The sequence below is a fragment of the Macaca thibetana genome, chromosome 14 (assembly GCF_024542745.1).
Source record: "Macaca thibetana thibetana isolate TM-01 chromosome 14, ASM2454274v1, whole genome shotgun sequence".
Lineage (NCBI taxonomy): Eukaryota > Metazoa > Chordata > Mammalia > Primates > Cercopithecidae > Macaca > Macaca thibetana.
In genome coordinates this window covers 59,006,222-59,028,138 of record NC_065591.1, presented here as the reverse complement: position 1 = coordinate 59,028,138, position 21,917 = coordinate 59,006,222, and the positions used below count along the sequence as shown (strand labels likewise).

Here is a 21,917-nt window from a genome sequence, read left to right as displayed (position 1 = left end):
GTAAACAAGGCTTGTCTTCCCAAGACATTAATTTTGATAGAAAATTGTGTGCATTCATGTGTGTGTGTGTAATGTACAATATTTAACTTGTGAGAATTAAAACATTATTTTTATATTAAATAGATATGTTGTGGAACAGAATGCAAAAATATCAGAAAAGTTTAAAGTCCTTTCCTGGAAATGTAACCACACAAACCATTTCTATTATTAAGATATCTCAGATTTAACTACCAAATTTAAGGCTGGGCTCAGTGGCTCACGCCTGTAATCCCAGTACTTTGGGAGGCCGAGGCAGGCGGATCACCTGAGATCAGGAGTTCGAGACCAGCCTGGCCAACATGGTGAAAATCCATCTCTACTAAAAATACAAAAATTAGCCAAGCCTCGTGGCAGGCACCTGTAATCCCAGCTACTTGGGAGGCTGAGGCAGGAGAATCGCCTCAAAAAACAAAAACAAAACCAAAACGTCAATAACTAACACATTTATATCCCAGCACTAAAGGAGCCCATGCATTTAAGAGCACATAGAGGAAAGCCTTAAGGGTACAAACATTACCCAGGCATGAACAATAGGGAATCAGCTTTGCAGGAAGTTCTTTTTTAGATGAAAAAGGAGGAAACAGGAGAAGGGAGGAGTCAGTGAGTCCAAAAGACAGAGCTAAGCAGAAGAACTCAGTATAACACATTGATTCATTCAACAGACATTTATAGATGCCTATTTTGTCTCATGTTCTTTACAGGGTGGTGAGAAAAGTGAATTAGATGTGTTTATGCTCTTAAGTAGTCCACGATTTAGGAATGAGTGCTGAACAATATAATTATACCATTGTTGTAATGAAGAATGTATAATGTAAAACTAGACTGCAAAAGGAAACAAAGAAAACAATCCTGTTTATAACAGCATCAAAAAGAATAAAATCTTAAGAATAAATTTAACCAAGGAGGTGAAAAATCTACACACACACACACACACACACACAAAAGATCTATACACTGAAAACTATGAGGTGCCAATGAAAGAAACTAAAAAAGAACAAATAGCTGGAAATACATTCCATGTTTATGGATTGGAAGAATTAATAATATTAAAATGTCCACGTTACCCAAAGTAATCTACACATTCAATTCAATCCCTATGAAATTCCATAGTATTTTTCATAGATGTAGAAAAAAATCCTAAAATTAGTATAGAACCATGAAAGACTCCAAATAGAATAAATAATCTTGATAAAGAACAAAGCTGGAGGCATCACCTTTGCTGATTTCAAACTACATTACAAAGTTACGGCAATCAAAACATTATGTACCATACTGTTTTGCATGTACATCCTAAACATAGACACACAGACCAATAAAACAGGATTGAGAACTCAGAAATAAATTCATGCATATATGGTCATATGATCAACTGATTTTTTTTTTAAAATAGGGTCTCACTGTGTTTCCCAGATTGGAGTGCAGAGGCACAATCTTGGCTCACTGCAGCCCTGACTTCCCGGGCTCAAGTGGTCTTTCCATCTCAGCCTCCTGAGGAGCTGGGACTATAAGCATACACCACCATATTCAGCTAATTTTCTGGATTTTTTTGTAGAGATGAGGTCTCCGGATGTTGCCCAGCCTGGTTTCAAACTCTTGTGCTCAAGTGATCCTCCTGCCCCTGCCTCTCGAGGTGCTGGGATCATAGGTGTGAGCCACTATGCCCAGCTGGTCAGCTAATCTTTGATGAGGCACCAAGAATACACAATGGGGAACAAAAAGTCCCTTCAATAAATAGTGTTGGGAAAACTGGATAGACATATGCAAAATGACAAAATTGGACCCTTGTATTATACCATATAAAAATGAATTTGGAATGGATTCAAGACTTAAATGTAAGATGTGAAACTGTAAAACTCTCAGAAGAAAACATAGGGGAACAGCTCCTTGACATTGGCCTTGGCAATGATTTTTCAGATATGACACGAAAAGCATAGGCAAACAAAATGAAAATAAACAAGTTGGACCACATCAAACTAAAAGGCTCTGTACATCAAAGGAAACAATCAACAAAATGAAAAAGCAACCTACCGAATGGGAGAAAATATTTGCAAACCATATCTGATAAGGGGCTGATATCCAAAATATATAAGGAACTCATACAACTCAATATCAAGAAAACACAAAAAATCTGATTTGAAAATGAGCAAAGGATCTGAATATTTTCTAAAGAAGCAATACATGAAAAAGTGTTCAGCACCACTAATCATCAGAGAAATGTAAATCAAAACCATAATGAGATATCATCCCACACTTTTTAGCATGGCTATTAAAAAAAAAAGATAGGAGATGACAAGTGTTGATGAGGATGTGGAGAAAGGGGAACACTTGTACACTCTTGGTGGGAATGTAAATTGGTACAGCCACTATGGGAAACAGTAGTATGAAGGTTCTTCAAAAAATTAAAAATAGAACTACCCTATGATCCAGCAATCCCACTTCTGGGAAACAAAATCAGGATCCTGAAGAGAGATATCTGCATTCCCATGTTCACTGCAGGCTTATTTACAATAGCCAAGATACAGAAAAAATCTAACTGTCTGCCAACACATAAATAGATAAAGTGAATGTAGTATATTTATATATAATGGAATTGTATTTAGCCATAAAAAAGGAAATCCTGCCATTCATGACAACATGGATAAACCAGGAGAACATTATGCTAAGTGAATAAGTTAGAAAGAAAATTATGTATGATCTCATTCATATATGAAATTTAAAAACATTGAACTCATAGAAACATAGTAGAACAGTCGTTGCCAGGGTCTGAGGTGTGAGGGAAATAGAGATGTTGATCAAAGGTCTAAACTTTCAGTTATAAGATGAACAAGTTCTGGAGAAATAATGTACAGCATAGGTGGTGATGGATGTGTTAACTAGAAAGAAAGAAAGAAATTGGATCACTGGAATAGTGCTGAGCTTTGCCTGGGTAATTCTGTCAACACTTTACAAAAAACGCAATCTTTCAGCTTTTGGCTAGTCTTGGAAAATTTATAGGTGTTTTCTGTCTATGGGTTGGTTAGAAATATTCCAAAAAATTGTAATATAAAATGTCTGGGAAATGAATTAGAAATATGCTCACATTCCTGACAATCATTATTAGCATTTAAGTTCCAGAAGAGGCAGGAGACCATTTATTTTGCTTGGTATACTCAGTAGTGTAGCTTAACCCTGTCTCTGCATGTGGTACCATGTTTATTGTTTGTAAAGCTCAGCCAGAGAGTTGAATATGGCATGGATGTAGCTTACTCCTCCTTATTTAATGAACATATATTGAGCACCGATTTTGTATCAGGCCTTATGGTAGAGTTACCAAGAATGAGTCCCAGTCTCTGGCTTCAGCAGTTTGGCTGAATGAAGGGATCAGTTAAGTAGACAGGCAACTAGTTAGGAGTATGCCCACAGGATTATACGTAACAGTACACAAGAGAGGCCTGAGCCCATTTGGAGGGTGATATGGAGTTTGGGGCCTCAAAAAAGTGACTTCTGAGCAAATATTTGAATGACAAGTAGGAGTGGACTTGAAAGAGGGCAAACATTATAGTAGAGGGAACATCATATACCAAGTAGTAATACAGTCAGGGAATAACAAGCAGTTTCTCACGAAGGGTAGCTGCAAATAGTGGTAGGAGAGGAGGCTGAGAAGTGGCTGGGACCAGGTCATAGATAACCTTTGTGTCATTAGATGTCTGGATTTTAATCCAGCAAAGGCAATGATTAGTCACTGGAATACTGGCTATGAAAAGTGTTTTTCAAAGAGTAGATTGTAATCCATTAGTGGGTTGTAAAATCAATTTAGTGAATTGGGGCCAGCATATAAAAGGTGAACAAGTAGAAAATATGAGTGTAGATCATATTTGTAAAGGTAAATAACCTTTTACGAAGATTTTGTTTCAATCATTTATGTTTATGACTGATCTGTTCTGATGTAAAATGTTTTTTGACCTGTAGGTCACAGTCACAATTTTTGAGAAGCACTTCTTTAAAGGTTCAATGGTACACAAACTATCAGATTACTTTTAGTAGCAATTAACAGAAAATTCAGACCCAAATGGGAATAATCACTAAAAAAGATTATTATTCCAACGTAACTAGGACTCCAGTTTGGGAGCTCTTGGTGCTGCAGTTTTAGTTGTTCTAATCTGCTACTCTCAGTGTTATCTTCTGCCTAAAGCCAGTTCCCCACTGACACTTAGAATAACATGCCAATTTATTCATCTAGGCAGAATAGAGCCTAGATTCTCACTGCTTTAACTTAGTTTAGGCCTGTCCACTACAACCCATTCAGGAACAAATCCACTGTAGGAAACTGTAATGCAATGTGGCAAATTCAGTGTGTTATGGAAACATAGAGCACCTCAGTTGACAAAGTCATGAATTTAGGTGTGGGGATGGTCGGGGAGCCACCTAGGTGCTGCCAAAAGTTTGTGTGTAAGTTAAGCAGGTAAAAGAGAGAAGGCTCTCTGTGCGGCGGGGACTGCTTTAACAAAAGGTTGTGGACAGGGGAGGTGTGCACAGGGAAACATCCAAAATAGGAACTTTTATGCTTATAGAGCATAGCAAAGGAAGGCAAAAGAAGTAGCTGGAGTGATGAGTAGATGCCTGAACTAGGAAGGGAGTCATGATAAGGAATCTGGACTCTTTCCCATAGGAAATAAGCAACTGGCGACCATCACCAGGGAAGTAAGATGATCGGATTCCCATCACTACAGCCAAAGTGTAGAGGGAGGTAAGTTAGGAGGTTGTTGCAGTAATCCAGGATAGAGGTATCTTGGGTTTCATATTAGGGAGCGAGTTCATTGCAGATTTGAGGAACATTGTGGAAATAAAAACATGACTTGTTAATTTCAGTGTAGATTAGTGTAAGGAAATAATCTCTGACTTTTCTAGTCATCTCCCCAAGATAACAGGCTTGCAGTGTTTTAACTGTAAAGCCTAAACTTGTTACCTTTTGCGAAAGGAGTGATCATTACTTTGTCAACCTTATGTAAAGAACTGGAGCCCAAGATGGTGGGAACCTTTGAGAGTGGTACTCTTGGATTTGGAATGTATTTAAGAGGTGCTTAGATGGACTTGGGGGGAGCAGTCCACTAGTTGAAGAAAAGTTATTTATAAGCTCGATTAGTAAAATTCTTTTTTTTTTTTTTGAGATGTCTCACTGTGTTGCCCAGGCTGGAGTCAATGGTGCAATCTTGGCTCATTGCAAGCTCTGCTTCCCGGGTTCATGCCATTCTCCTGCCTCAGCCTCCCCAGTAGCTGGGACTATAGGTGCCGCCACCATGCCCGGCTAATTTTTTTGTATTTTTAGTAGAGACCGGGTTTCACCATGTCAGCCAGGATGGTGTAGATCTCCTGACCTTATGATCCACCCGCCTTGGCCTCCCGAAATGCTGGGATTATAGGAATGAGCCACCAGGCCCGGCAGTAAAATTCTTGATGCTGTTACTTTCCTTGTGTTATCCCTGAGCCTTTAGCAAATGTTTTAGGATTCATCTACTTTTATTTGGACCAAAACATTAAAGGGGAAGCAGTGTCCCTTGAGGCCACTGTGGTAGTGGCAGTGGCCTGTTATTGTGAGCTCATTGGTGGTACAGGTTGTTTCTTATCTCTAGTCTCTATTAGACAAACAGTGGATATTGTATCCCTTCTGCCTAAATTGATGCTGGGAACCAGCAGATGCTCAAAAAGCATGTAGGGAACTGTTGGAAGTCCCACAGGGAGATATATTTCTGGGGTCTAAGAAGAAAAGCTACAGGAGCTGAGCCACAATCCATCTATTCAAAATAAAGATGTGGTTTTAAGGAAAGTGGTTTTTCTAGAAGTCAGGCATGACTCCTAGATATCTAGCTAGGGTGGATGTTCACGCTAAGACAGAAGAGGGGTATATTTTTTAGCAGAAGCAGAGTTGTAGCTTTATTTCATAAATGTTTTGAGTGTCTACTATATTTCATTTGAAATGTAAGAGCTTTCTGGCTAGTGTGAAGAACAAACCAGAGTAGAGAAAAAGAGATAAAGAGCTCTGTTAGGAGTAGATGAGTATCAGACTAACGCAGCTGCAGCTAAATTAGCACCAGAATAGTTCGTTCTGTCACTGAAGCCATGTCTGCTACACCAGTGATCCCTTTACCTTTACTCTTACTTATTGTCTCAGACAGTGGATGGGTTCAGTGGGCCAAATACACTCAGAAGATAGAGCCTAAGATAAAATCTCTTCTACCTGCTCTACTGGAGATACGGCAATTATCAGGCACTGCTATCAAGTGTTTGGACCAAGAGTGATGGCTCCTTTCCGTCTTTCCATAACTACCACCATACTAAAGCCTCTGAACCCAAGGGAACGGCAGCCTGGCTGTGCCAAGAAAGGGGTTCCCAGCTTCTCACATTCTGAAGCCGGATTTCCCTTTTCTGGGTTCCCAGAGAGGCCAGATTTGACAACAATAAAAATTTCCAGGAAATTCCTAGGAGGTTTAATATCCTAATCCTTCTCAGGCATAGACCCTCTTTCTTACCCCTTCCCCCCACCAAGAGGAAGGAGCTTATCCTGGAGACCAACATCCTCTGCTGTATGTCTCCACCCCTTTGGCCAAACTGGTAGAACATCTGAGTTCTTGGGTCCTCTCCTCCCAGGCCCATTTAGGGGGCTGAAGGGAACACATGAAGGTAATGTGTGATCCTGCCTCAAAACAGAGGAATGATTGCAGTATCCCCTGAAGGTTCGTAGGATACAAGATTGTTTAAGGAAGTTTCACTTGCAGATTGTCACTCCCCTACCCCTGTCAGGAAGTAATCTTCTCTAAGAAATCCCAAGCACTCAGTCTCTAGGAGACCAGATGTCAAAACAAAACCACCTCTGGCAACATTTGGAATTAAAGGATGCATTCCCATGTAAACTGGCATTAAGAAAAACAGAACTGCACTAACCAAAAATAACCCAAATTTAAGGACCAGAAGCATAAGCCAGGAATTTACTATCCCAGGTAGACTGAGCATTTGGGTAATTCTCATTCTCCAGAAATCCCACAGGAGGGAAAAAAGAAATGAACTTATATATATTCATATAAAGACTTTTATCTATTGTGCAAAAAGAGGGTCATCTGGCTCCCAGAAGGTTCTCAATCCCATTAAGACTGTCCATTTTACATCTCTAGCTCCAGTTCTTCTCAGAGAGTAAAAGCGCTCCAAAGGCCTGTGATCATGGGCACTGATTAAGGGCTGCAGACTCTTCAGATCCAGTTAAATCCTTGGTGTTTGAGCTGTGTGGGAGCTGTGGTTGCTTGCTTCCTGGCTCTGGCTGAGGTCCTGCCGCAAACCCTGCAGCAGCTGGTTTAGGAGTGTAAGGTGGCTGTCTCTGCGAGGCAGAGGCAGGGGTGGGAGGCAGTTCCCTTTATACTCGATCACTGCCATTTTGGCCCGATCCAAACTCCGATTTGGGATCTGCAGCATTCTTGTGTAGCCCCCATTTTGATCTTTGTATCGAGGGGCCAGAACTTGAAACAGCTTTGGGATCAAGTCTTTCTCCTAGAGGGAGAATTATCCAAGAGACAGAAGAGTCAGGCAAAACTGCAGAGGCATTTAACTTTAGGCCACTCCCAAAGATAAGGTCCATCCACACATAGAAAGACCTCCCCCGCCCCTCACCAATCTGGTAGAGTCAATGTTACACAAAGGAGTCGTTTATAGGCAGTTGTGCAGAGGTATATTGACATCGACTTCAACTAACTTAAGACACAGTTTCTAATTTAGTTAACAACATTGGCCCATAAGTGAGTACCCAAGCTTAATTCTGCACAGTTCTCCTTCTTCCAACCCCTACCCCTAGGGAGTAAAGGGTGGGATTCTGAAGGCCGATAGGACGCACTCACTGTGAGCCAGAAGTCAGCCATGCGCATGGCTCGTTCGTTGGTGTCTCCCAGCTTCCCATAGTCGATGAGCTGTGAGGACATAACATCACGGATCCAACCGAGCAAGAAAACAAGGTGCCAATCTAATTTCTCTAATACCGGACCTCAATGCATTCTTTCCACTAGCAAACCATCTCCAATCTACGCCATCTCTTAACTCCGCAGCCCTAACCAGTCTTCCATTAGAGGCGATGGAGGGGCGGGTTCAGCTGAGGGTCCTAGAAGACTCAGACTTGGGGAATGGTTTACCAGGTTGGTCCCAGTCCCTTTCCACTTGCAGCCGGCCCCGCCCCCTCAGACTAGACCCGCAGAGTGGACAAGAGGGCCCCGCTCCTCACCTTCTCCGCGTAGCCCCTCATCTCGTCCACACGCGCCCATGGTGCCTCGATGCGTTCGTGCCGCACCAGCCCTGTGAGCAAGTTCCGCAACAGATGGATGCGGGACTCGGGACCGAGGCCCAGACGGCGAAATACGCGGCCATGGGAGATGGCTGCAGCGACCGACAGCCGCATGTTTCCAGCTTCTGCCCGCCCCTTGGAGGCCGGAACTGGAAACTGGAAGGTAGACCGGGTGGCGGCAATTTCAAGGGACGCATGCGCCTTAGCTCCGAGCGTGGCGAACGTGTTTGCGCATGCGCATCAGAGCCTGCCTCGTTGGCAATCTTGGGAAGGGCGGAGAAATGGTGTTGAGCTTTTCCAGAGGCGGCGAGCTGGGCGGGCTTCAGGCATCCAGAGCGCTCTGTGGCGGCCGGAGAAGCAGGCGCCCCCTAGTGTGGGATAAGCGGGCCATCGGGTTTTTTTTTTTTTTGGCTGCGTCAGCCAGTGGCTTTTAGGGCGATGGGACGCTCCGCCGCGGAGCCTCCTGGGAAAGAGAGCGTCTGAGGAGAAAGGCACCCGGAGGGGTCGGAGCCCTGCGGGCTGACGGCCCTACGCGGTCCAGCAGTGGACAGCTAGCCTTGTTGACACCTGTACGCATCGTTTTTAACAGTGATTTTCAGTAGTAATAGTAAAACGGATAATAACGATGACCGGAAAAGAAACGCAGATAGTGAAATTTTTCTTTTGTTGAAGTAATCATTCCAGTTAAAAAATTTACAGCGCTAAAGGGAAAAGTAGTGGATTGTTTTTAATTACACCAGTGTGTTTTTTTAAGGGGAAAAAACATACCTACACATTTGTGTGTTAATGAACAGTAATATTGTAGTTTGTTTTTGAGCCTTAACATCTGCAAATTGGCAATGACTGTCAAAATTATTCCTTGTTATGGGTTGAATTGTGTCTTCCCTCGTGATTCTTCCCGTCCCCAAAAAGCTGTGTTAAGTCCTAACCTGCAGTAACTCAGAATGTGACCTTATGTGGAAATAGGGTCATTGTAGATGTAATTTGTTAAGATGAAGCCATACGGGTATAGGTGGGCGCCTAATCCAAAATGCCTAGTGTCCAGATAGATAGATACATATATACGTACATACATATATACAGGTCGGGCACGGTGGCTCACGCCTGTAATTCCAGCACTTTGGGAGGCCGAGGCGGGCGGATCACCTGAGGTCAGGAATTCGAGACCAGCCTGGCCAACATGCTGGCCAACAGCCTGGCCGACACGTCTCTACTAAAAACACAAAAATTAGCCGGGTGTGGTGGCTCATGCCTGTAATTCCAGCTACACGGGAGGCTGAGGCAGGAGAATAGCTTGAACCCGGGAGGCGAGGTTGCAGTGCGCTGAGATGAGGCCACTGCACTCTAGCCTGGGCAACAGAGTCAGACTCCATCTCAAAAAAAAAAAAAAAAAAAAAAAGCGTATGAAGAGAGACAGATGGACACTCAGGGTAATGCTGACCAGGTAAAGACAGAGACATATAGGGAGAAAGCCATGTGACCTTGAAAGCAGAGATTATGGAGTTAAGCAGTTGCAAATCAGTGAATGAACTCCAAAGATTGATTGCTGGAGCACACCTGAAGCCAAGGGAAAGCTATAAAACGTATTCTTTTTCAGATCCGTCAGAGAGCATGACCCTGCTGCTAACACATTGCTTTCTTACTTCTAGCCTCCAGAGCCACAAAACAATAAATTTCTGCTGTTTTAAGTTCCACAGTTTGTGATAGTTTGTTACAGCAGTCTTAGGAAATGAATTCACTCCTCTTTACGTGTACATATGCAGTAGACGTATAGATTTGTCACTCTGTCAGCTTCTAGGTGACCAAAGAACATCTCTTTGCTAATTTTAATTTTGAAAAGCTTCTTTAATATGAAGGAACAAATAGGCAAAGAGGAAAAGTCATGAACATATAAATACATTGACAGAGATTTATACAAATCACACTTCACAAAGAAATTTACAATAAATTACAGAAATTACAATTACCATTCATATTTTGTTTCTTTGGGAACAATTCTTGTAGTTTTCAATTGTCTTTGCAGTTGAAAAATTTCACTAAGATATTTTCACCAGAATTTTTTTTTGAGACGCAGTTTCGTTCTTGTTGCCCAGGCTGGAGTGCAATGGCGTGGTCTTGGCTCACTGCGACCTCCACCTCCTGGGTTCAAGCGATTCTCATGCCTCAGCCTGGCAAGAAACTGGGATTACAGGCACCCGCCACCACGCCTGGCTAATTTTTTTGTATTTTTAGTAGAGACAGGGTTTTGCCATGTTGGCCAGGCTGGTCTTGAACTCCTGACCTTAGGTGATCTGCCTGCCTCAGCCTCCCAAAGAGCTGGGATTACAGGTGTGAGCCACCATGCCCGGCCCACCAGCAAATTTATCACAAATTTCTGTTGGTAAAAACTTGTGAAGAGTCTCTTCCTCAGCAAAAAAGTAGATAAAATGAAACATTGATCCATTGTTTTAGAAGATGCTTACACTTGGTAAAAACAATTGTAGCATCAAACATTGTCCTTTTTGACTTTTTCTGGCAATACAAGACCATCGTCTCTTGTCTCTTCTGGTAGTCTTCAAAATTTGATTCTTTTTTTAGATGTCAATTTCCTTACATTTTGTTTTCGCAGCATCACTACTGGCTTTCTCTGCAATTTCTGTGGGCTGATATTAACGGAACAATTTTTTTTTTTTAACAGTCCAAGGGGTTTTATTATTATTATTATTTGCACCTATTATGTCGTGAATTCAGAGGGAATAGGTTCCAGTAGCTCTGGCTCCTCTCCATTGGTTCTCACAAAGTGTGCTTCTCTTGGTGCAGCAGTCTGGCTGTCAGCTGAATTCAGGTACCTTTCTCTTTGGCTCCCTTCTTTTTCTGATCACTTTCTTTCATGCATTTCAGGAGGCTACCTTGTGCCTTAGAGTGTTTAATGTGCTCCATATGGGCATTAATTCTTTTGGCAAGAATCTTGCCTTTAACTTTTTTTTTTTCTTTTTTTTACAGCAATGCTAACAGCATGCTAAGTAAGATTATAGACTCTTCCAGTTTTTGCCATGGTAACACTTGCGAGGCATTACTTTTTGAACCATACCCATTCCCTTGATGTCTACAGTATCACTTTTTTTATAGACTCCCATGCATGTGGCCAACTCCATGTTTTCTAAAAGGTCTAGAAAACATACATTGGGTGTCTCTCCTCTTTTCCTTGTGTTGGTCATTTTGGTGAATTACCAGAATATGGAGTTTCCAGCCAAAAGGAAGTTAAAGCAACAATTTAAACCTTGATGTTGAGGGGGCGGAGCAAGATGGCCAATAGGAACAGCTCCAGTCTCCAACTCCCAGCGCGAGCAACACAGAAGACCGGTGATTTCTGCATTTTCAACTGAGGTACTGGGTTCATCTCACTAGGGAGTACTGGACAATAGGTGCTGGTCAGCTGCTGCAGCCCGACCAGTGAGAGCTGAAGCAGGGCGAGGCATCACCTCACCTGGGAAGTGCAAGGGGAAAGGGAATCTGTTTTCCTAGCCAGGGGAACTGAGACACGCAACACCTGGAAAATCGGGTAACACCCACCCCAATACTGCGCTTTAAGCAAACAGGCACACCAGGAGATTATATCCCACACCTGGCCGGGAGAGTCCCACGCCCACGGAGCCTCCCTCATTGCTAGCACAGCAGTCTGAGATCTCACGGCAAGGCAGCAGCGAGGCTGGGGGAGGGGCGCCCGCCATTGCTGAGGCTTAAGTAGGTAAACAAAGCCACTGGGAAGCTCGAACTGGGTGGAGCTCACAGCAGCTCAAGGAAACCTAGGCAGGTTACCTGTCTCTGTAGACTCCACCTCTGAGGACAGGGCACAGTAAACAACAATAAAAGCAGCAGAAACCTCTGCAGACACAAACGACTCTGTCTGACAGCTTTGAAGAGAGCAGTGGATCTCCCAACATGGAGGTTGAGATCTGAGAAGGGACAGACTGCCTGCTCAAGTGGGTCCCTGACCCCTGAGTAGCCTAACTGGGAGACATCCCCCACTAGGGGCAGTCTGACACCCCACAACTCACAGGGTGGAGTACACCCCTGAGAGGAAGCTTCCAAAGCAAGAATCAGACAGGTACACTCGCTGTTCAGCAATATTCTATCTTCTGCAGCCTCTGCTGCTGACACCCAGGCAAACAGGGTCTGGAGTGGACCTCAAGCAATCTCCAACAGACCTACAGCTGAGGGTCCTGACTGTTAGAAGGAAAACTATCAAACAGGAAGGACACCTACACAAAAAACCCATCAGTATGTCACTATCATCATCAAAGACCAGAGGCAGATAAAACCACAAAGATGGGGAAAAAGCAGGGCAGAAAAGCTGGAAATTCAAAAAATAAGAGCACATTGCCCCCAGCAAAGGAGCGCAGCTCATTGTCAGCAACGGATCAAAGCTTGACGGAGAATGACTTTGACGAGATGAGAGAAGAAGGCTTCAGTCCATCAAACTTCTAAGAGGTAAAGGAGGAATTACGTACCCAGCGCAAAGACACTAAAAATCTTGAAAAAAAAGTGGAAGAATTGATGGCTAGAGTAATTAATGCAGAGAAGGTCATAAACGAAATGAAAGAGATGAAAACCATGACATGAGAAATATGTGACAAATGCACAAGCTTCAGTAACTGACTCGATCAACTGGAAGAAAGAGTATCAGCGATTGAGGATCAAATGAACGAAATGAAGCGAGAAGAGAAACCAAAAGAAAAAAGAAGAAAAAGAAATGAACAAAGCCTGCAAGAAGTATGGGATTATGTAAAAAGACCAAATCTACGTCTGATTGGGGTGCCTGAAAGTGAGGGGGAAAATGGAACCAAGTTGGAAAACACTCTTCAGGATATCATCCAGGAGAACTTCCCCAACCTAGTAGGGCAGGCCAACATTCAAATCCAGGAAATACAGAGAACGCCACAAAGATACTCCTCGAGAAGAGCAACTCCAAGACACATAATTGCCAGATTCACCGAAGTTGAAATGAAGGAAAAAATCTTAAGGGCAGCCAGAGAGAAAGGTCGGGTTACCCACAAAGGGAAGCCCATCAGACTAACAGCAGATCTCTCGGCAGAAACATTACAAGCCAGAAGAGAGTGGGGGCGAATATTCGACATTCTTAAAGAAAAGAATTTTAAACCCAGAATTTCATATCCAGCCAAACTAAGTTTCACAAGTGAAGGAGAAATAAAATGCTTTACAGATAAGCAAATGCTTGAGATTTTGTCACCACTAGGCCTGCTTTACAAGAGACCCTGAAGGAAGCACTAAACATGGAAAGGAACAACCAGTACCAGCCATTGCAAAAACATGCCAAAATGTAAAGACCATCGAGGCTAGGAAGAAACTGCATCAACTAACGAGCAAAATAACCAGTTAATATCATAATGGCAGGATCAAGTTCACACATAACAATATTAACCTTAAATGTAAATGGACTAAATGCTCCAATTAAAAGACACAGACTGGCAAACTGGATAAAGAGTCAAGACCCATCAGTCTGCTGTATTCAGGAGACCCATCTCACACGCAGAGACATACATAGGCTCAAAATAAAGGGATGGAGGAAGATTTACCAAGCAAATGGAGAACAAAAAAAAGCAGGGCTTGCAATACTAGTCTCTGATAAAGCAGACTTTAAACCATCAAAGAACAAAAGAGACAAAGAAGGCCATTACATAATGGTAAAGGGATCATTCAACAAGAAGAGCTAACTATCCTAAATATATATGCACCCAATACAGGAGCACCCAGATTCATAAAGCAAGTCCTTAGAGACTTACAAAGAGACTTAGACTCCCATACAATAATAATGGGAGACTTCAACACCCCACTGTCAATATTAGACAGATCAACGAGACAGAAAGTTAACAAGGATATCCAGGAATTGAACTCATCTCTGCAGCAAGCAGACCTAATAGACATCTACAGAACTCTCCACCCCAAATCAACAGAATATACATTCTTCTTAGCACCACATCGCACTTATTCCAAAATTGACCATATAATTGGAAGTAAAGCACTCCTCAGCAAATGTAAAAGAAGAGAAGTTATAACAAACTATCTCTCAGACCACAGTGCAATCAAACTAGAACTCAGGACTAAGAAACTCAATCACAACCACTCAACTACATGGAAACGGAACAACCTGCTTCCGAATGACTACTGGGTACATAACGAAATGAAGGCAGAAATAAAGATGTTCTTTGAAACCAATGAGAACAAAGATACAACATACCAGAATCTCTGGGACACATTTAAAGCAGTGTGTAGAGGGAAATTTATAGCACTAAATGCCCACAAGAGAAACCTGGAAAGATCTAAAATTGACACTCTAACATCACAATTAAAAGAACTAGAGAAGCAAGAGCAAACGCATTCAAAAGCTAGCAGAAGGCAAGAAATAACTAAGATCAGAGCAGAACTAAAGGAGCGAGAGACACAAAAAACCCTCCAAAAAAATCAATGAATCCAGGAGTTGGTTTTTTGAAAAGATCAACAAAATTGACAGACCGCTAGTAAGACTAATAAAGAAGAAAAGAGAGAAGAATCAAATAGACGCAATAAAAAATGATAAAGGGGATATCACCACCGACCCCACAAAAATACAAACTACCATCAGAGAATACTATAAACACCTCTACGCAAATAAACTAGAAAATCTAGAAGAAATGGATAATTTCCTGGACACTTACACTCTTCCAAGACTAAACCAGGAATAAGTTGAATCCCTGAATAGACCAATAACAGGCTCTGAAATTGAGGCAATAATTAAAAGCCTACCAACCAAAAAAAGTCCAGGACCAGATGGATTCACAGCTGAATTCTACCAGAGGTACAAGGAGGAGCTGGTACCATTCCTTCTGAAACTATTCCAATCAATAGAAAAAGAGGGAATCCTCCCTAACTCATTTTATGAGGCCAACATCATCCTGATACCAAAGCCTGGCAGAGACACAACAAAAAAAGAGAATTTTAGACCAATATCCCTGATGAACATCGATGCAAAAATCCTCAATAAAATACTGGCAAACCGGATTCAGCAGCACATCAAAAAGCTTATCCACCATGATGAAGTTGGCTTCATCCCTGGGATGCAAGGCTGGTTCAACATTCGCAAATCAATAAACATAATCCAGCATATAAACAGAACCAAAGACAAGAACCACATGATTATCTCAATAGATGCAGAAAAGGCTTTTCACAAAATTCAACAGCCCTTCATGCTAAAAACGCTCAATAAATTCGGTATTGATGGAACGTACCTCAAAATAATAAGAGCTATTTATGACAAACCCACAGCCAATATCATACTGAATGGGCAAAAACTGGACAAATTCCCTTTGAAAACTGGCACAAGACAGGGATGCCCTCTTCTCACCACTCCTATTCAACATAGTGTTGGAAGTTCTGGCTAGGGCAATCTGGCAAGAGAAAGAAATCAAGGGTATTCAGTTAGGAAAAGAAGAAGTCAAATTGTCCCTGTTTGCAGATGACATGATTGTCTATTTAGAAAACCCCATTGTCTCAGCCCAAAATCTCCTTAAACTGATAAGCAACTTCAGCAAAGTCTCAGGATACAAAATTAATGTGCAAAAATCACAAGCATTCTTATACACCAGTAACAGACAAACAGAGAGCCAAATCATGAATGAACTTCCATTCACAATTGCTTCAAAGAGAATGAAATACCTAGGAATCCAACTTACAAGGGATGTAAAGGACCTCTTCCAGGAGAACTACAAACCACTGCTCAATGAAATAAAAGAGGACACAAACAAATGGAAGAACATACCATGCTCATGGATAGGAAGAATGAATATCGTGAAAATGGCCATACTGCCCAAGGTTTTCTATAGATTCAATGCCATCCCCATCAAGCTACCAATGAGTTTCTTCACAGAATTGGAAAAAACTGCTTTAAAGTTCATATGGAACCAAAAAAGAGCCCGCATCTCCAAGACAATTCTAAGACAAAAGAACAAAGCTGGAGGCATCACGCTACCTGACTTCAAACTATACTACAAGGCTACAGTAACCAAAACAGCATGGTACTGGTACCAAAACAGAGATATAGACCAATGGAACAGAACAGAGTCCTCAGAAATAATACCACACATCTACAACCATCTGATCTTTGACAAACCTGAGAGAAACAAGAAATGGGGAAAGGATTCCCTATTTAATAAATGGTGCTGGGAAAATTGGCTAGCCATAAGGAGAAAGCTGAAATTGGATCCTTTCCTTACTCCTTATACGAAAATTAATTCAAGATGGATTAGAGACTTACATGTTAGACCTAATACCATAAAAACCCTAGAGGAAAACCTAGGTAATACCATTCAGGACATAGGCATGGGCAAAGACTTTATGTCTAAAACACCAGAAGCAATGGCAACAAAAGACAAAATTGACAAATGGGATCTAATTAAACTAAAGAGCTTCTGCACAGCAAAAGAAACTACCATCAGCGTGGACAGGCAACCTACAGAATGGGAGAAAATTTTTGCAATCTACCCATCTGACAAAGGGCTAATATCCAGAACCTACAAAGAACTCAAACAAATTTACAAGAAAAAAACAAACAACCCCATCAAAAAGTGGGCAAAGGATATGAACAGACATTTCTCAAAAGAAGACATTCATACAGCCAACAGACACATGAAAAAATGCTCATCATCACTGGCCATCAGAGAAATGCAAATCAAAACCACAATGAGATACCATCTCACACCAGTTAGAATGGCAATCATTAAAAAGTCAGGAAACAACAGGTCCTGGAGAGGATGTGGAGAAATAGGAACACTTTTACACTGTTGGTGGGATTGTAAACTAGTTCAAGCATTATGGAAAACAGTATGGCGATTCCTCAAGGACTAGAACTAGATGTACCATATGACCCAACCATCCCATTACTGGGGATATACCCAAAGGATTATAAATCATGCTGCTATAAAGACACATGCACATGTATGTTTATTGCGGCACTATTCACAATAGCAAAGACTTGGAATCAACCCAAATGTCCATCAGTGACAGACTGGATGAAGAAAATGTGGCACATATACACCATGGAATACTATGCAGCCATCAAAAAGGATGAGTTTGCGTCCTTTGTAGGGACATGGATGCAGCTGGAAACCATCATTCTAAGCAAACTATCACAAGAACAGATAACCAAACACCGCATGTTCTCACTCATAGGTGGGAACTGAACAATGAGATCACTTGGACTCGGGAAGGGGAACATCACATACCGGGGCCTATCATGGGGAGGGGGAAGAGGGGAGGGATTGCTTCTGAGAGTTATACCTGATGTAAATGACGAGTTGATGGGTTGTGACGAGTTGATGGGTGCAGCACAGCAACATGGCACAAGTATACATATGTATCAAACCTGCACGTTATGCACATGTACCCTAGAACTTAAAGTATAATAATAATAATAAATTAATTAATTAAAAGAAATAAACCTTGATGTTTTATTGACTGTATGTTGTTCAAGGCTTATTCTGGCTCTTTGCAGATATTTTTGTGTTTGGTCTTCTTTGAAACTTCACATTCATAAAAAAACTCATAAAAAAAATCCCACAAAACTAAAGTTGTTTGTTTTAAATCTACTGTTTAAAAGCAGGGATATTTTGTACAACAGGAGTTGGAGACATGAAATGTACTTGAAGTGTGCCTGAAAGCTAATTAAACTCTTATGAATTTATGTCTCTAACTATAAATAAAACTCCGGTCTCCTGCACAGCTGGCTCTGTGTGAATTACTCTTTCTGTATTGCAATTCCCCTGTCTTGATAAATCACCTTTGTCTAGGCAGCAGGCAAGGTGAACCCATTGGGTGGTTACAAATTTGGAGTCTTGTCCAGGATTGCCCATGTGGCTACCTGCCCATGGTTTGGTAGTCTCCCTCTGGTGATGGATTCAGATGCCAGCCCCAGCAGCTGCCTAGTTGTTTTGGACTGGGGGCTGACTCTGGTACTGTCTCCACTGATGGGGCACTGCAGACCCAATGTGCATGGGTTTAATTGCAATAGAGAAATAGTCTTGGGGAGATGTCCTATAACTGTAGCCCTATCACAAGGTGAGCCCCAAAGAAAGCTCAACAGACCTGGCTCGGGAGACTCTCTGCTCTTCGTCTTTCTCAGAGACCACCCATCAGATTACTGGTCAGAGGTCATCCCTCCCCACCTGGAGTGGATCAAAGACAATGTGATCAATGTGAGAAAGTTTGAGCCTTGCCAGGTCAATACTGGGTGGTGAATGAGGTGACTAGTGTCTGTTTTGTTATGTATATTTTGCTTTTACGGGGATGGAAAATATTAGTTTGGTTCCCTATGCAGCCTCTTGGGCAGCATCTTGCAAAATTGAGAATCTTTTGCTTATGGTTCCATAAGAGAGAAAAGGGTGATTTTCTTTTGTAAAGTGGCTTGACCTTTACATGTGCTATGGCACAACTAGCAGGGTCATCAAAATCTGCTCTGTTCTTCTGGAAGCTGCAGAGAAAGGGAATCTCAAAACCTGGTGTGCTGGCAAAAAGGGTAAGAATTTCTTACCAGCTGGGTTTCTGCACCTCCCCGTCTGTGTGTGTGTGCACGTTTGTGTGTAAATGGTAAACATCACTATTTGCCTTCTCTGCAATGGTTTGATTACTAGAAAAAGGCATTTGTGAGTCTAGTCTTAGGCTGTAGGAAATCTGGTTGACTTTGTGCTAAGAATTTGTCTTTCTGTAATGGAGAGAGGGGTATCACAGGATAGAACGTAGGCTTAGGACCCCAATAAGCCTGCTTTACAAGCCAGCCCAGCAGACTGGTCAGTAACAAACTTTGTTGAGGGTCCCTGAAACCAATACCAGATGAAATTTCTCTGTCTTGTTTAGTGTCCTTAAGAGCTTAACCTTGTGATCATGTGAAGATATTTTATCTTGGTTTCTGCCATCCAGAGGACAGGAATTTTGGGGTTCATGTTAGCCCTAAAAATTATCTTAAGGAGTTAAGAGCCTTTGCAAGCTTGAAATTGACTGCTCTAGACTTCTTCTGGGAAGAGCAATAGAAACTGCTCAATGCTGTGTGGCTCGGTAACTGAAGCTTTTTCTTTCGACAGTGGTGGCCTGGGTTCAATTCTTCGCTTCTGGAATGTTTCCTTTCTGGTTTGTTATTTGTGTAATTTTGCTATTTATTGAGGGTTTTCCCCCCATGGATAACTTCTGATTTCCTGTCTGGGATTTTCCTTTCTCTAAACTACCCTTGGGGAGATTGTAAATCTTGCAAAAAAAAAAAAAAAAAAAAAAAAAAAAAAAAGAAACTGCTATCATCTCTTTGAGACACCTTATATGTCCATGGTTAAGTTATAACCTTAGCTAAAACTTATTAATTTCATGTGGAAAGTTACCTGTGGTAGAAATCAAAAGCCAGAAATATTGGCTGTCCTGGCTAGAGTCTAGTAATAAGAGATTTAAAAGGATTTATTTATTTTTTTAAAAAAGAGCTCTATGGCTAAAATCAGCTGAATTAAAAAGAAATATCCAAGCTACATGTATTTAAGAGGACTTTATCTTCTTCCTCTTCTTGAATTGTGTTTTTCTGAAAAAAGTTTTTTTTTTTTTTCTCAGTAGACAGAATTGTTCTTTTCCATTTTGTCTTCTTGCCACTCTTGATGCCCATATGAGAGAATCTAAGATACATTCTAACAGCCTGGGACTCCTGGGGAAAAGCAGAGGAGGCACCACAGATGCTATTCTGGGATAAAGCTCTGCTTTCCTCACAGAAGCCCAGGAATTGAAAGAGAATAGATCCCTTTCAAAATCTAAGGCTGTATTCTGTTTTGTATTGCATTAGCTGTAAGTTTTGACTTTTGTGGGTATCAGAAATTACTTTGCATTATGAGAGAAATTTGGTATGTAATAACTAGGTAGGAAATTACCTTTGGGGATGGCTAACGGCAGTTATGGGGGGATACTTGGCTCTTTGATGTTTTAATTAGAGAAGCATGTTGTTGGCCCCCTGGAAGATATGGAAACATCTCCAACCCTCACTGAGAGATGAGACTCCCATGGGGGATGGGCTGAGTGTAAAATGGGCTGATTGGCTTTGGGCTGCCTTACAATGAAATGCATGGTAAAAGTACTGCACTATCTTCTCCTGTAGTATTTCCCTCTCTTTTGGGGATCTAGGATACAGTATAAGATGGCACCCTTAATCTTGGGGACCTGTCTTTGCCTTCCAGCAGTGCCTGCTTATTAGACTCTAGAAACTGCATGCTTTCCTGGCCCTGTACTTCCAAGGGCTCCACCCTGCAGCTAGTACTCCAGTTAAGAAACTGGCAAATGAGGGGCTGGGCACAGTGGCTCACACCTGTAAGCCAGTGCTCACACAACTTTGGGAGGCTGAGGTGGGTGGATCACAAGGTCAGGAGATCGAGACCATCCTGGCTAACACAGTGAAACCCCATCTCTACTAAAAATACAAAATATTAGCTGGGAATGGTGGCAGGCGCCTGTAGTCCCAGCTGCTTGGGAGGCTGAGGCAGGACAGGAGAATGGCATGAACCTAGGAGGCAGAGCTGGCTGTGAGCCGAGATCGCACCACTGCATTCCAGCCTGGGCGACAGAGCGAGAAAAAAAAAAAAAAAAAAAAAAAAAAGAAACTGACAAATGAAAAACCTTACAAGTGCTGAACCTTCTTTCTGTCTGTCTATTTATATGTGGGTTATGTGTGTAATGTTTATATAAAAAGGGCTCTGATTAATTGACTTAGAAAAATAAGCACTTAAATAAAATATTTTGTTAGAAAAATAAAAACTTTAATGCCTTTTTGTTCATGTGACTTTAGTAATCTTTTGGAAATAAAGACAGTTTTAAAGATTATTGGTAAAATAAAAATGTCTTCAAAATGTAGACATTTGGTCTAAAGGTCAGATATCAGATGTGCTAAATTCTTTAAGGTTGTAAACTGCTTCTTTGACTTTTGAAAATTGTTCAGTTTACCTACTTTGGAGCATTCGACTCTAGATAAGGCCTGGGGACATGTGGAGTTAGCCATCCCCATAGCTATGCTAGAAAGAGTCAGATCTTATCTTCATTTCTGTCTGACATCCTAGGCCCCACACCCAGTACATAATTAAAATCTCTTACATGTCATGCTTTTCACCAAAAATGAAAGCTGCTAAGGGTTAACATTGTTACATGTGATTGAGACTACTGGAGAAATGGTTTTACATCCAAAGTGTGTAAGGACAGTAGGATGTGTTTTTGGTAAAAGATGATAAGTCGGCATGGAAATGTGGCTTTTGTTAAAGAGAATGTAATTTTGTCTAGTTTAGAGGGATTTAAAGATTGTCTTATCCTAAAAGAGTATTGGGACGAAACTGAAGGTTTAAGCAAGTTGAAAAGGGTTTGTGAAGGCTTAGTCTTATGAGGAAAGTTCTGTGGGTATGACTAACTTGGCTAACATTTGAAGGGAATTATTTAATTTTTTTCCATATGCTAAATATTAAAATAAAAGCACATTAATGCAGGGCCAGAATCTGGGCCTATGTGTCCGAATAACAGAGTTTTCTTAGAAAACTGATCTGCTGTT

The 21,917-nt window shown here is 41.6% G+C and overlaps 2 protein-coding genes across 3 annotated transcripts in view; both read right to left on the bottom strand.

Annotated features, from left to right (window-relative positions):
• TAF10 (TATA-box binding protein associated factor 10) overlaps window positions 1–21,917 on the bottom strand; it is a 143,139-nt gene that overhangs the window by 62,715 nt on the left and 58,507 nt on the right. The gene's annotated exons all lie outside the window — the stretch shown is intronic.
• On the bottom strand, window positions 7,085–8,764 carry MRPL17 (mitochondrial ribosomal protein L17). 2 transcript variants are annotated; one of them, XM_050756488.1, is made up of 3 exons: window positions 8,276–8,764; window positions 7,899–7,967; window positions 7,085–7,554 (listed from the first exon to the last, which is right to left on the bottom strand). In XM_050756488.1, exons 1-3 carry the CDS (start codon window positions 8,447–8,449, stop codon window positions 7,270–7,272), a joined length of 528 nt encoding a protein of 175 aa, XP_050612445.1. In that variant the 5' UTR covers window positions 8,450–8,764; the 3' UTR covers window positions 7,085–7,269. The 2 variants fall into 2 exon arrangements, with proteins under 2 accessions (XP_050612445.1, XP_050612446.1); XM_050756489.1 differs by lacking the exon at window positions 7,899–7,967.